Here is a 15,945-nt window from a genome sequence, read left to right on the forward strand (position 1 = left end):
TATATTGGTGAAGGGGGCTAAACGGGCTTTTAGAATACAGTGGTGCCTCAGCTTATGAACATCCCAACTTACAACCATTTTGAGTTATGACTGTGACAACCCCAGACCTACTGGAGTATGCCACACTTTAATTATGCTGCCACCAACCATTCCCTATAAGAAGTCACACAGACCAGGAATGGATTTTACTAAACAAAAGAACAAGGTTTATTTAAATAACAAACAGGGTAAATAAAAAGATCAGGTAAATAAGATACTGTAACGTGGCATAGCCCCAAACATACACATATAACAGATTGGTTCCCACAGAACCCTTTAAGGTAACGCACAGACCCTGAACCTATCAGTTCTGGCTACCTAGAAAGAAACCTGAACCTATCAGGTATGTACTAACTGACACACAGTTGTACTCAGTCTGACACACAGACTCCAACTCTTCTCCCCACACAAGCTCCAAATATATATACAGTACAGCTCCTCCCCCTGATGTCCCGCCTTCCACTCCCCATAGGATGGAACTTTCCCTCCAAACCCATGACAGACAGGTACCATCAGTGCTGTATGTGACACCTCCCCTCTTTATAAGTTGTTTGGCAGGGGGAAAGCTAAAGTGCTTTTCTCCAAAAAACAACCAGGATCAAAACACACAAAAACAGTTATACAATAACATACAATCCCATACTTACACTCTAGGTTACACACATCACTTATGCATTTAACATTAACATTTACAATACATTAAGTTACCTTTATTAATACAAACCAAGCATGTTTAATAAACAGGTACATTTAACTTTTGGTCACCAAAATATATACATAGTCCATGGTTTCCTCGCCGTCTTCACTCGTCGGGTCTTCTTGACAAGGCGTCAGCAACACAGTTCATTGACCCTCTGACCACCTTCACTTCAAAGTCAAAATCTTGCAGGTTTAAAGCCCACCTCATAAGTTTACTATTATGGGTTTTCATTGTCTTTAACCATTGCAGTGGTGAGTGGTCAGTGCACAGAACAAAATGTCTTCCCCAGATGTAAGGTTTGGCCTTCTGAATCGCGTATACTATGGCCAGGCACTCCTTTTCCACGGTTGCCAAATGTCTCTCACCTTTCTGGAGTTTCCTACTCAGGTAGGACACTGGATGCTGGTCACCATTTTCATCCTCCTGGCAAAGAACTGCTCCTACCCCGCTGTTAGACGCATCGGTGTAGATGATGAACTCCCGGTCGAAGTCTGGAGCACGCAGCACTGGATAATTGATGAGCGCCTCCTTCAACCTCCAGAACGCCTCCTCACAGTCGCTGGTCCACGGGATGCGGTCATCAGTCTTCTTCCGCGTCAGATCGGTCAGCGGAGCCGCCATCTCGCTAAACCTCGGGATGAACTTTCTGTAGTAGCCCACCAACCCAAGAAATGATTTGACTTTTTTCTTGGTGTTGGGTCTGGGCCAATCACGAACGGCTTCTATCTTGGCCTCTAGGGGTTTGATCACTCCTCCCCCTACTATGTGACCCAAGTATTTTATTTCTGGGCTACCCAGCTGACACTTGCTTGCCTTTACCGTTAGCCCTGCTGCACTTAACCTCTGCAGCACTATCTCCAGGTGTTTCAGGTGATCTTCCCAGGTATTACTGAAGATCCCTATATCGTCAATGTAGGCCACAGTAAAGTCACTGAGCCCTGCTAAGGTCTGGTCCATCAGCCTTTGGAATGTGGCTGGTGCATTTCTGAGACCAAAACTCAGGACTCTAAACTCATATAGACCGAAAGGGCTGCAAAATGCGGTCTTTTCCTGATCCCTGGGATCAATCCTTAATTGCCAGTATCCCTTTACTAGGTCTAACGATGAAATGAACCGACAACCCCCTATGGTTTCAATCAGGTTGTCTAGCCTGGGCATTGGGTAGGCATCAGGAGTGGTTACGCGGTTTAATTTCCGGTAATCTACACAAAACCTAATGCTCCCATCAGGCTTGTCCACTAGGACTATCGGAGAGGACCAAGGACTAGAAGAGGGGACGATTATGTTCTCCCTAAGCATCTCGTCCAGCTCCTTCCGCACCTTGTCCCTATAGGGTCCCGTCACTCGGTATGGGGATACTGCTTGCGGGGGTGCATCCCCTGTGTGGATCCGATGCATCACTCCCTTCACTATCCCCGGCTTATTTGAAAACACCTTTTGATATTTGGTGAGCAGCACTTTTAGTTCTTGCTGCTGGTCTTGGGTGAGTGCAGGACTGATCTTTACCTCATCTGGGTTGTATTTTACTTCCCCTCTACCCTCCCAGAAGGGTAATTCAGCTTCCTCACTCTCAGCTGCTTTTATGGCAAATAAAACCCTTTGTTCCCCTCTGTAGTAGGGTTTCAGGGCATTCACATGTACCACCCTCCTTGCTTGGTGTTCCTCCCGCTCTATAAGGTAGTTCAGGTCCGACATCTTGGAAATGACCCTATATGGTCCTGCCCATTTGAGCTGCAGTTTGTTCTCTTTGCAGGGCCTAAGCCAAAGCACTTCCTCCCCTGGGTTAAAGTGCCTCTCCCTGGCTTTCTGGTCATACCAGGTTTTCTGTCTGACCTTCTGAGCTTGCAGGTTCTCTGCTGCTAGCTCTAGGTTTCTCTTTAGGTCATTCATTAAAGAGTCTATATATGTCACAACGTCTTGTGGGTCATCCTGGGTGATCTGCTCCCAATTTTGTTTGATTAAATCAAGTGGACCTTTCACTTTTCTCCCAAACAAAAGTTCAAACGGACTGAACCCGGTACTGGCTTGTGGCACTGATCGATAAGCAAACAAAAGGGATTGCAGCTTCTGGTCCCAATTGTTTGGATTCTCTGCCAAGTAAGCCCTAATCATGCGCATCAGAGTCCCATTGAACTTCTCCGTTAACCCATTACTTTCGGGGTGATAGGCAGTGGTTTCCTTGTGTTTAATTCCACAGATTTGCCATAACCGTTTCATGAGCTTTGATGTAAACGATGTGCCCAAATCTGTGATTATTTCTGAGGCAAATCCCATCCTGGACATATACCCCACCAAGGCATCTGCCACTGTGTTAGTTTCGATGTTAGTCAAGGGAATGGCTTCAGGGTACCTCGTGGCATGGTCCACAATGGTGAGAATGAACCGGTTCCCCCTCTTTGTGGCCTTGGGCAAAGGTCCCACAATATCCACCCCTATACATTTGAACGGAGTGTCAATCACAGGCAAAGGGCACAACTTCGCTTTGGTCCTGTCACGGTTATTCCCCTGCCTCTGACACACATCACATTGTTTACAGAACTCCTTGATCTGCTTCCCTATTTCAGGCCAGTAAAAATTCTGTGTGATTCTCTGCTGTGTTTTGTTCACCCCCAAGTGCGCAGCAAACATGTCAGAGTGCCCCCTTTGTAAGATCATGGGGCGATACTTTTCAGGTACCACTAGCTGACTTCTGATCCCATCTCCCCCTTTTGAGATATTCATCAGGGTCTCTCTATGTAAAATCCCCTTTTTCTCGCGAAATCTCGCTGGGGTTTCAGGTGTTAGCTGGGTGTCTGTCACCTTTTCAAAACACTTTTGGAGAGTGGCGTCTGCCTTTTGCTCTTGGCCAAATTTGCTGTCTGTGGTTAAGGTTTCTACCACAGCTTCGGAACTACCCTCATCTGCTTCTGCCCCGGGCTCTTCAGTACCCCCCTGAACTGTCCCCGTGGTAGCTTGTGAGCGTGTAATCACTAGCACCCGTTTCACATGTTCAGCCAGGTCATTTCCCACGAGCACGGCTGCTGGCAGAGTCGATGAAATCGCTAGCCGCCACACTCCCCTCCAGCCTTGAAAGCTCACAGGTACCTCAGCTACTGGCAGTGAGATCACCTGCCCCTCAATCCCTGCCACCTTCAAGCTCTCATTTGGGATTATATACTTCCTAGGAATAATGTCTGGATGGCACAGGGTCACCTGGGAACAAGTATCCCTTAGCCCCCTATACTGATGGTCAAGTATTCCTACGTCCACCCCTGCGGTCTCAAACAACTGCGAATCTGTCCTCACTAGTAAGCAGCGCTTGACCTCCACAAGAGGACCGTTTTCCCCAGCCTGATCAGCAGATGTCACTGTTCCAGATTGAGTAGCCATGGCAACAGGCTCCCTCAGTGGCAAGGAGCTTTGCTCTTTCTGGACACAGAACACAGCTTTTGGCTTGGTTCCACTCAAATCATGAGGCAAATTTCCCTTTAGCTGCTTCCATTTCTCACACTCTGAGATTAGATGGCCCTTTCCCTGACAGAAATAACATTTTCTGCTGTACTTGGAGTCTTTCTCATCTGGTTTTGGTTTTCCCTCCAAAATCTGAGGTCTAGGTGGTTTCATGTCTGAGGGCTTCCCTTCACCATTATTGTTATTCCTATTTCTACTCATTATTTCCATCTTCTTCAGCTCAAACACCATTTTGTCTACTTCCAACAGTCTCTGTTTCACTTCCCTTTCAAACGCCAGTTCCCTCACCCTCAGTTCACGCAGTTGGGCTCGGAGCATTTTTCTGAGTTCTGGGGTCAGTTCTCCCGTGTTCTCATCCTGCACTGAGCCAAATTCCTCCTCAGAACCCTGTGGTTCTCTCACTTCACCCATTTCTGCCATTTGGCTTCGAGTCAAGGGCATAATCCCCCCAGAACAGGCTGCCTCCAAAAGTCAAGCCTCAAAATAAAACGACGACTTTTTTCCTTTTGCCTCAGGAACAGCCTTCTATAGATTGCTGCTGTTGCTTCAGCACTAACTTGCAACTGTTGCCAGGCAGAATTCACCCCCTCTGCTAGGCCTCTCAGCAGACAGGCTAGATCACTGTTACTTCACACAGCTTTGCCTCAGCCCTTTCCCGCCAAAACGGGCTGCCTCAGAGCTCCCTAATCTAGTCTCCCCAATCTGAGTTGGCACGTTCTTCCACTAGCGTACCTCCCCGTGAGGTAAGCCTAGAAGATTACCTACGCGCTCTCAGATTGTCCCTGACTAGACCCCCCTTGCTCTGGGCACACTTGCCAAGGCTTTGCTGGACTACTGGACAACTGGACCAGTCGTATCCCACACGCTGGACACCAATCAATGTGACAACCCCAGACCTACTGGAGTATGCCACACTTTAATTATGCTGCCACCAACCATTCCCTATAAGAAGTCACACAGACCAGGAATGGATTTTACTAAACAAAAGAACAAGGTTTATTTAAATAACAAACAGGGTAAATAAAAAGATCAGGTAAATAAGATACTGTAACGTGGCATAGCCCCAAACATACACATATAACAGATTGGTTCCCACAGAACCCTTTAAGGTAACGCACAGACCCTGAACCTATCAGTTCTGGCTACCTAGAAAGAAACCTGAACCTATCAGGTATGTACTAACTGACACACAGTTGTACTCAGTCTGACACACAGACTCCAACTCTTCTCCCCACACAAGCTCCAAATATATATACAGTACAGCTCCTCCCCCTGATGTCCCGCCTTCCACTCCCCATAGGATGGAACTTTCCCTCCAAACCCATGACAGACAGGTACCATCAGTGCTGTATGTGACAATGACCAGCTCTGGCTGCAAAATTTTGCTTCAACTTGTGATCAGAGCTTCAAGTTACAATAAAAAAGGCAGGGGAAAAATTCAGGGAATTCAAATTGCTAACTGTTGATGGCGAAGACGCTGCTTCTTTGTAGTTCTTTTGCCCCAGCAGTTAGAGAGTGTGCGATCGGAAGAGGCTTCGGGCTGCCTAGTAAGGTAAGGTGCTGCTTTCTGCTTTTTAAAAACTGTTCTGGGTGGGTTTTGCAGTGTGGTTTTGGGCTTGGGGGGTTATGTTTCTATGCTGTGATGGGTCTTGCAGTTTTTGTTTGTTTGTTTGCATTTCTGATAGGTCTTGCAAGGTTTGTTTGCTTTTTGGATTCCCCCCCCCCCATTTCTGATGGGTCTTGCAGGGTTTGTTTGCTTTTTGGTTTGCTTTTTTTGCATTTCCAAAGGGTCTTGCAGTGTCTGCTTTTTGCTTTGCTTTTTTTTTCATTTCTGAAGGGTCTTGCAGAGCCTGTTTGCTTTTTGCTTTGCTTTTTTTGCATTTCCGAAGGATCTTGCACGGTTTGTTTGCTTTGCTTTGCTTTTTTTCCTTCGACCAGAACGAATTAATTGCGTTTCCAATGGGTCTCGCAGTAGTTTTTTGTGGTTTTTTTGGTGTTTTTTTCCTTCGGCCGGAATAGATTAACTGCATTTCAATGCATTCCTATGGGAAATGGTGCTTCCACTTACGGCCATTTCGAGTTACGACCAGAGTTCCAGAACCAACTAAGTTTGTAAGTCGAGGCACCATTGTAGTTTCATTGAGGCTCTGTCCTGCACCCATCTGCCCTCTCACTGGCTGCCTCCTACAGCCACTTGCTGCTGCCACTGTGATATTATTTTTAATATTTTTATTTCTTGCAGTCTGGCATAGTGCTAGTTCATTATGACAGATAATGACTGAACAACAACAACAATGTCATTATATATTATGCAACACATAACATCACACTGACCTGGTGTTTGGGTTTTGGATCTCACCTAATGCACTACTTCCAGTGACACAGATTTTTTTCCCCAAACATCTTAGCATCTGCAGCTCATCCTGCCCCCTCTTTTGTCACTTTTTTCAAGCAGTCAACAATCAATCCAAAGAAAAGAGAGATTCCTGCTCAACTCCATGCTGGGCAGTTGAGCAAGAACCAGTTTCCGGTATTCTTGCTCAAGTGTAGAGACTACACATCTCTTGTTATGCATGCATTCACATTTGCAACTGGAGCATAATCAAGTAGTGTGTATTTATTCTAAATACCCTGTCCTTTTCAGCCCATCACAGAGAACCTGACTAGCTTTAAATTTTCAGCACAACTTTTCCCACCTTCTTAAAAAAATTATAGCTCTGCAATGACTCAAGGTAAACTATTGTGGTGAAACATTACGGCTTTTCTTCTTATTACCTCATAGTGGCAGTACAAACTTGCACAATGGAAAAGAATGGCAGGTACCTGTTTCCTCACTCTAGAGAAACAGGTCAGAGTAAGGTAACAGTCTAGCTGTAGATCATCTTAGAACTCCAGAGCCGGAAGGAAGCCTATGGATCATCGAGTCCAGGAGGCACAGCAGGGAATCAAACTTCCAACCTCTAACTCCACACCCAGATGCCTACACTTCTGAGCTATCCAGCAATTACCACCACCAGCCATTGCCAAGTCCACAGGATTCCATGTAGAATAATTTCATAAGCTACTTTTTGGAGCCCTAGCATAGAGACTGCCTGGAACTTGGAAGAGTGGCCAGAATGGCTGAAAGCCCTATGGGGGATGGGCAGGCCCAACCTTTGCTTATGAATGCCTTAAGTATATTCAAGGTGGTCCACGCACCAGTTATCAAACTGGGTATGTTTCTTCCTCAATAACACACCAGCAAACATGCTTTGAAGCACAGCAAAGTAGTTAATTCTTAATTTCATTTCAGCCTTAATAAACCACTAGCTGAAGAGCTACTAAAATAGACTTTGACCTGCATGTGGCAAAGCCTCCATTCTTTGAGTCAGAGTTTTATCTAACTGAAAATGGGCAAAAGGCCTGCATTTAATGACTGTAAGCTATGCCAGCAAGTGCACCCCACTCCTGTATCTCCTGGTCCCTTGTGAATGCTCCATTCTCCTGCTCTATGTTCCTATTTCTGGCCCAGCTCCCTATCTCTACTGTTGATTAACCTTGCTAATGAGAGGACCCAGCATGCCATACAAGGGAGCACTGTCTCTCTACAACCAGACCAAAACATAAAACTTTGTTGTTGATTAGTCGTTTAGTCGTGTCTGACTCTTTGTGACCCCACAGACCAGAGCATAGCATGCCATCCTGCCTTCCACTGCCTCCCAGAGTTGGGTCAAGTTCATGTTGGTCGCTTCGGTGACACTGTCCAACCATCTTGTCCTCTGTCATCCCCTTCTCCTCCTGCCTTCACACTTTCCTAACCTCAGGGTCTTTTCCAGGGAGATTTCTCATTTGGCTAAGGTATTGGAGCCTCAGCTTCAGGATCTGTCCTTCCAGTGAGCACTCAGGGTTGATTTCCTTCAAAATGAATAGGTTTGTTCTCCTTGCAGTCCATGGGACTCTCAAGAGCCTCCTCCAGCACCACAATTCAAAGGCATCAATTCTTCGGCGATCTGCTTTCTTTATGGTCCAGCTCTCACTTCCATACATCACTACAGGAAAACATAGTTTTGACGATGCGGACCTTTGTTGGCAAGACGATGTCTCTGCTTTTTAAGATGCTGTCTAGGTTTGTCATTCCTTTCCTCCCAAGAAGCAGGCGTCTTTTAAATTCGTGGCTGCTGTCACCATCTGCAGTGATCAGGGAGCTCAAGAAAGTAAAATCTGTCACTGCCTCCATATCTTCCCCTTCTATTTGCCAGGAGGTGATGGGACCAGTGACCATGATCTTAGTTTTTTTGATGTTCAGCTTCAAACCTTTTTTTGCGCTGTCCTCTTTCACCCTCATTAATATAAATCTACCACCCCCAAAACCAAACCAACCAAACCACACACTCACTCACAATGCTAAAGATTAAGTTTGGTGGTATATCCACTGCATTTTGGCTGTGACATTAACAAAAAGACAAAATCTACTTTAAAATAGCCTGCTGGAACAGTCTGTGAACCAGGGCAAGTTTTGACTTGCGCAATAAAGAAAGAAGGTCTGGGATGAGATAATGGTGCAAAATAAAATGCGATTGTCCAACTCTTTATGTTTGGATTAGACTGTACATTTTAATCTCTCTCTCTCTTTTTTTTTTTTTACTAATCTGATACAGAACTATTTGTCTACAACCTTGCACTTGTTTGACCCTATTATTTATTACTCTTGTGACCCTGTTAAAGGGCATGCACAACCAAAGTGGCACAACATTCTTCTTTCTCCTTGCTCTGAGTAGCAGGAGTATACCCAGAACCACTGGAAAAGATTCATGCAAAAGGCACCATCCAAACAACTGCAGAGCAAAAGAGAGGTGGAAGGTGAATTCCTAGCATTACACCGGTTCATGGTTTGTATTCACTTGTATTGCCTGGCCAGCTACAGCAGCCTGAATTGGCCATTCAAAACTGGATTATACTTCACGCACCAACCTCGCCCTTGAAGACCATCCATGTTCTGTGCACGTCCTAGGGAGGGACTCAATACTGCAGGCAACAAATGGAATGATAATAATGGTGCCCCCCACACTGAACTGTCCTTTTCCTCAGCAAGGTGAACACAACATTCAGCCCAGGTCTGGGAGGGCACAAGTGGGTCAATATTTGTCTTGGGGAAAAGACCCTCCTGGCCAGGCCCCTGACTAAACAGCATGGCAGGAGCAAAGGTGAACTGAAGCAGAGAGAAAATGTGCAGTTAGGGTCATTTGAGAAGGGGGGGATAGGGTCATAGTTTCCTCACTCTAGCAGTTAGGGTCATTGAGGGAGGTAGATCCCCCTCCTCCGTACATTTTCCCCACACCACCTTTGGCAAGGAAGGCTACTGTGATGATTCAACATGGCCAATGGATGAAAGAACCAGACTGCCTTGTTAATCACATGTCCTACAGGAAGTCTAGAATCTACAGAGAATCCCAGATCCTGTGGCATGTGTGACTTGATTTTTGTTTTTCATTCTAGAAACCAGTGCATGTTTAGGGTATAGACACAGATAAACTATGTACCGTATTATTCCATGTATAAGATGATACTTTTGTTTAAAATCTTTAGATTTAAAATGGAGGGTCATCTTATACACAGAAGTAAGGGGGGAGGGATCAAAGCGCTTTGATTCCTGCTTTCCCCCTCCACGTTTTGTGAGGAAAGTGGAGGGGAAAAGCACTTTCCTCACAAGAAAGTGGAGGGGAAAAGCAGGGATCAAAGCGCTTTGATGATTCCTGCTTTCCCCCTTCACTTTCTTCGCAAGAATCAAAGCGCATTGTTCCCTGCCTTCCCCCTCCACTTTCTTGTGAAGAAAGAAATTTGGTGTTAGAAAAGTGGGGTGTGTGTGTCTTATATATGGAGGTGTCTTATGCACAGAAAAATATGGTACATTAATCTGGATTTTGCACCTCTGTATTGATACACAGAAATGTGTGGGTTTTATTTGTCATGACAGCCAGGATCTGTAGAATGTCTCTGGGAGTTTACAGAACAGAAATGTAAAGAGTGAGAAACCATAGGGAGATCCAATTCGTACTGCTCAAAGGAGTCTCTTCCAACTGTCAAACTCTAACAACAACAATGTGCTGTCACGTCAATTCTGATTTATAGCAACCGTTTTCTGTCTTGGTTTTGTAGACAGATCATATTCAGAAGTGGTTTATCTTTCCCTTCTTCTGGGGGTGCCCTGGGCATGTGCAGCTTGCCCAAGGCCTCACTGGCTGGCTCTACTCACAGCAGGCACAATGGGGAATTGAAATTGCAGCCAGATACCTAAACCACTGAGCTATCAAACCCTACTTGTTCCTAATTAGGAATATCAGGTCTCAGGATACTGGCAGAACTCTTGGGGGATGGTTAGCCTGCCCAGGATTGCCAGGCAGAGAGAAAACAAATCTCAGCGCGAGTAGGGCTGAAAGAAAAGATTGCTTGGTTTTATTATATATGGTGGCTTTAACCCCTAGGTGCTCATCTTCTTTCCATTCCCAACTGGCACACTGGGTCAGTGCAGATGTGATTGTTGATGTTTTGTGTATACAGCCTTCACAGAGAGGGAAATCCACAAGGTCTCACTCTCTGATGTGCATATACACAGGGAGAGGTTGTTTTGCATTGTGCCAGAAGGTCTTACCATCCTATGGTCCCAGGTTGCAGTTCTGAAAATCTTAGGAAATGGGAAGCTGCTGATCTAGCAACCTTGACCTTCATTGCTAGGGGAATGGCAGCCACATTTTTTCAGTAGCTTGCCTCTACTTCATGGCATGTTGCGGAGTCGCCAGATTGGGAAGTCATATCCTGCCATTTATATGGCACGGGGCTAGATATCTCGGCCTCATTGGTACATCTCATGAACCATCAAGGTTCCTGCAGTGCCCTCAAGGGTTCCTGCAATTATCTAACGAATCTCTATGATGCAGTTGTCTGGAGGTACGGACCTGCTGTCCTGGCCATCGTTAGCCAAAGTGGCAAGGGCCGCACATGATCCCAAATAGCATTCACTTCAGTCCTGCTCACCGGATTTTGTTTCGGCATTGAGAAAGGTGGCTTGATTTTTGTCTAGAACAAAATGAAACTGGATTATATACCCAAGGGCATCCCTGTAGTCTCTTCACAAGGCTAGTGTTACGAAGGCCTGCCTTTGAAAAACAACAGCTGGCTTTTAATTTATTATGTCTTTAATTCATTTATCACTTTTCAGCCAAGAAGAATCCCAGAAGCCATGAGCTATAACAACAGAAATATTTAGGAGACCATTTTTACAAATCGATTTAAAAAGCCAACATTCCTTAAAAGCATTAGTCCTACCTAGCAGAAACCATTCGCAGGCATACTTCGTCTTGGCCCTTCCTTTCCATCAACTAGTGGGACCCATCCTCCCACTCTTCCACTATTTCGCCCTTATCACAACATTCTTAATTGGGATTTGCATACGTTCAGCAGCTTTTCACCCCCAGGCCTTTTCTTTCTTTTGAAGGAGGATCTCTTGTGATCCTCCACTCCTTTACTAGGTGTCTCCAGATTCCTCCCTGATTCTGGGTGGGAGGAGTTTTTCAACCTGCAGCAAAGGTATTGGAATGGGTGTGTTTAGTGGCGCGTGTTGCCCTGGCTGTATGCATGCATACTCGGGGTTATTTACAAAAGATAATACCAGGGGATCGTGAATCACAGCCTGAGAAAGAAGAAGCACCTTTGCGTTGGGGAGGAAAAATTACATAAAGAGCGGCCCATTTGCTAAAGAGAGGCTTGTAAGAAACTCCCAAAGCCAAAGTGAGGAGAATAACAAAGAAGAAAGAGGTAAGCACTGATGTCTGAATGTGCTCTTAGGCCTAATGATGCACATTTCCAAAATATGCAAGCTTGAAACAACTAGAATTAGTCGAATAAATACATTTTTCTTCCCTTGTATAACAGCCAGAGCAACTAATATACCTGTTCCTATTCTGCAGTACGTGCCTTCTCTCTCTAATAACTTGAGACAAGAGTGTCACTCTTTTTAGTTCAAAAGCTGTGTAATCTCATTCATTCCTCTTTGGAAATTCCGCCCCCCCCCCTCCGGCTCGGTGCAGATCGAAATCAGTCTAAAAGTTATAACTCTGCAGAGTGTAATTGAGGGAAGGGTAGGCTGACTGGCTGGCTGCCTAATTCTGAGGGAAGAAAACAGTACATGTGCGAATATAGCTGCATAGGTGGAAGAGGATTCCTCGAGGTGGATATGAAGCAACCCCTTGTGGGTTGACTTGGATTTTTGCCCATTGGCCATCTATTAACAACCATGCTGGTTGAGATATTTTCAAAACTGTGGATTCCAACAGGCTGACACATAATGGATCTCAGCTGCTTTATACATCACCAGTTGAATTTTGTGTAAACTATCAGCTGTCCTGCCAGTTACACAATAACCCTATTCTCATAATGTTTATCCCACAGAGCGATGAAAAGCTGTCATTATGGAAGGTACTGTACAAGGAGGATAGGTTTTACCCACGTAACGTCCTCATGAATAGGGTTTAATGCGTGAACTTCCAAAGCCATACAATTTGTTTCACGACCGGCAGCCCATGGCTCCAGTTATAGATTGACACACAATCTTTGTGGACTAAAGTCCTTCCCAAGATAATAAGTGTGCCTCTTGTTCCATTTTCTCTTCCTTCACAAAGCCAGGCCCAGCTTTGCCCAGGCATGAGAGGCTGCTCTGAAGGCCCTTCTCCATTCAAGGTAAGTCTACCATTTCTAATTGGTGTGGTCGTTCTTGCTTGGATATTTTAAGTGTTTTTGAGAGCAAAAAATGAGCAGCAGTCTCTCTCTGCTGGTGCTCAGGGGAAGGAGAGGGCTGGACCAGAGAACGGAGCGGCGGAAGGATGCCAGCTTTTGATCTTTGTGAACCACAAGTGCCAGATCCAAGCAGATGCGGGCTGTGCACGAGGCACGGAATGACCTCTTGATGTTCCAAGCATTTATGATTTTTCAGAAATTGATGATTTTCCCATCTGTTCTTCTCCATGTCTGTTCATCATGTGTGGCCAAGGCAATTCTGGCCCATGGCAACCCTTTACAGGGTTTTCTAGGTAGAGAGTACTCAGAAGTGGTTTACCATCCCCTTCTTCCGGGAGAGTCCTGGGACTGTGCAGCTTGCCCAAGGCCACACAGGGTGGTTCTTCTGAGATGCACAACGGGGACTTGAATGCCTAACTTCTGGCTCTGCATCCGGATATCTAATTCACTCACCTATCCAGCGCCTGGCCTGTTACAGACACGTTATTTGCACTATCCTAGAAAGAAACTGGCTCCATTTTTATTCCACCCATCAGCTCCAGTTTGTAAGTGAACAGGCAGGAAAGGAATGAAGCATCCAACTCTGCAATAAGCAGTCTGGAGGAAATTAAGTCATTTGCATTTGGTAGTGATGAAACGCCGTTTAAGAGAGAAAAAACAAAAGTTACACAGAAAATACATAATCACTAGTGTAGATGCTTTGCAAAAGGTAACAATTAGATTTCATATTCATTTCAACTTCAATAGAGATTTAAAGGTGTACAATGCAAAGCATAATACTGAATGAGCATAATCATGAATCTGCTTTTGCTAAAAACATTTTATGCGAGAAGCAGATGAAAAGTTTGTTAGAAATCTAAGCAGTAACCTAGCGCAAAGAGAATTTTATATACTTCTGTATTAGCTCACACCTTGCCAGCTATCAAGTCAGATTGCTATTGCTTAGTCATGTTGACTTTGCTCATTCCCCACGTGCAATGGTCTGTATGGGCCAAAATGCATGTTACAGATAACTTGTTAGAAGATGGAATTCCTTAAATGTTGGTTTTGTTTGATTATCACAGGAGGACGTTTTGTTTTCGTTTTGTTTGCCTCTCATGGTTTGCAAATCAGCCTGCTTTGTTTGTGATTGGTTGTCTGGGCATAAGCCTTTTTTGATCCGCAAGTTTGATTTCTCAGGTTTAAAAATCTGCCTGATCCACACCTCTTTGAACGCTAAAAGAAATTTCAGCGGTAATGATGAGTTGTCTCCAACATGCAGTTTGACCCTAGGTCAAACAGCTTCAGAGATCATTCTTTTAGCAGTATTTTTGTGCTTAGAAGAACTAATTCTGGGATAAAATTAAAGTTGGGAACCTAAGGGATTTGTGTTATTCATAACATTCGCTTGTTAATACTTCCCACCACTTTGCACCTCTGGCCCACAAACATTGCCTACCATCACAGTTCCTTCATGGACTCAAAGGATAGATTGGCATTTGATCCCCTGCAGTCTTCATACGACAGCTCTTGGGGAATCTCCTTTTTAAACTATGTATATTTTTGAGAGCTCTGAACAGAGTTGATTGTTTTGAGTGGGTTACTGGCAGGGTTAGAAGCCTGACTGCCTGTATTGTTTGTTCAGGATATAAAGCCCCTGTCCAGTCGGAAGATCTCCCAAGCAATCTTTCCCTATTTACCTGTGAAAGCCGGGCTTTTCATTTGTACCATAAATTAGAGTGGAAGATTAATGGAAGAGAAGCGCAAGGGTTGATGATCACAGAGAGTGTAGCAAGCACCGAGTGTACTGCCAGAGCAAGTAGATTGTCAGTTTGGGAAAGGGTTGCTACTACATACACACAGTCAACTGTCTGAGTCTCGGGACATGGGGTCAACCTGCTCTGCCCCCTCCCTTCCCCAGCCAGCACATCATTTTGAACATGGCAAGAATCCATGTATGGCCACAAGCGCTGCTTTAAAACAGAGCTTCTTTCCCACAGTGTGGTACCCTCCAGCTGCTTTGGACTACAGCTCCCATCAAACCTATCTGACTGCGGCTGCAGGAGAGATCATGGGAGTGAAAGTAAAAGACATGAAGAGCCCACAAGGTTTCAGAAGGTTGAATGAGGTAGCAAATCCTTTGGGGATTCCAATTTTTGTTCTTTATGTTCAGCAGAAGGCGGGAAATGAGAACCATGCAGGCCCACCGATATCCCCTGAAGAACCAGGTTTTGACATGATCTATACAATTGAAGACACACCTCCCTGGTACCTCTGCATCCTACTGGGATTTCAGGTAACAGGTTGATTAAGTATCATCTGTGACTAGGTACCCTTGGGTGGGTGGAGGCAAAGAAAGCTGATTGTTCAATTTAAATATTTCTCATGGTGATTGTCTCTCAGACCATTATATCAGACTTATTATCCATGTGTCATTATGAAGTCTGTATAGGTTGCTTGAAACTTTCCTTCTACTGGTAATTACAGTGATGAAAAGTACTATTTATTAACTTCTGTAGTGTTGCAGTCTTGTTTATACTTTTTGAATATTTCCCATGGGCTGTCATTCATTTGTTTTGAATGCATTTTTAAATCTTGGAAATTCTGCACAGAGATGGATAACACGCTAGGCAGAAATTCTGTATATTTATTTATTTAAGTATTTTTACCCTGCCTTTCTCCTTGAAAAGGCGGCTTACAACACTGAAAGACAATATTTGAAGTTGAAACAATGAGTATACAATGGTGGTTGACATAATTAAAAGATAATATTTAAAGCTAAGAACAATGAGTACAAAGAGGCAGCTTGCATCATTAAAAGACAATATTAGAGCCAAGAACATAAATATACTTTAAAAAAAAAAAAGTCACTCTGAGAAATGGAAAATGCAAAAATGGAAAACACAAATAGTACTAAGAATCCAATCAAAGCAGAATAATCCATGACAATTTATCTTTTTAAAGAAAATCACACACAGGTAGTTTGGTATGGCATTAATGTTATACAG

General features: G+C 44.5%; 1 protein-coding gene across 4 annotated transcripts in view; it reads left to right on the top strand.

The window, feature by feature from the left end:
- Nucleotides 1-5,597: 5,597 nt before the first annotated feature.
- The window catches only part of SLC23A1 (solute carrier family 23 member 1), a 38,973-nt gene continuing 28,625 nt past the window's right edge, over nucleotides 5,598-15,945 (top strand). The window contains exons 1-3 of one of the 4 annotated variants that reach the window (XM_020787999.3): nucleotides 5,598-11,980; nucleotides 12,844-12,901; nucleotides 15,111-15,233. In XM_020787999.3, the coding sequence (XP_020643658.3) occupies nucleotides 12,866-12,901; nucleotides 15,111-15,233 (159 nt within the window). In that variant the 5' untranslated portion in view covers nucleotides 5,598-11,980; nucleotides 12,844-12,865. Of the gene's footprint in view, nucleotides 11,981-12,146; nucleotides 12,902-15,110; nucleotides 15,234-15,945 lie in introns of those variants that run through there. The other 3 variants (XM_073002709.2, XM_073002687.2, XM_073002703.2) reach the window with 3 other exon arrangements.

This window comes from Pogona vitticeps, chromosome 1 (genome assembly GCF_051106095.1).
Source record: "Pogona vitticeps strain Pit_001003342236 chromosome 1, PviZW2.1, whole genome shotgun sequence".
In the NCBI taxonomy this organism is placed as follows: Eukaryota; Metazoa; Chordata; class Lepidosauria; order Squamata; family Agamidae; genus Pogona; species Pogona vitticeps.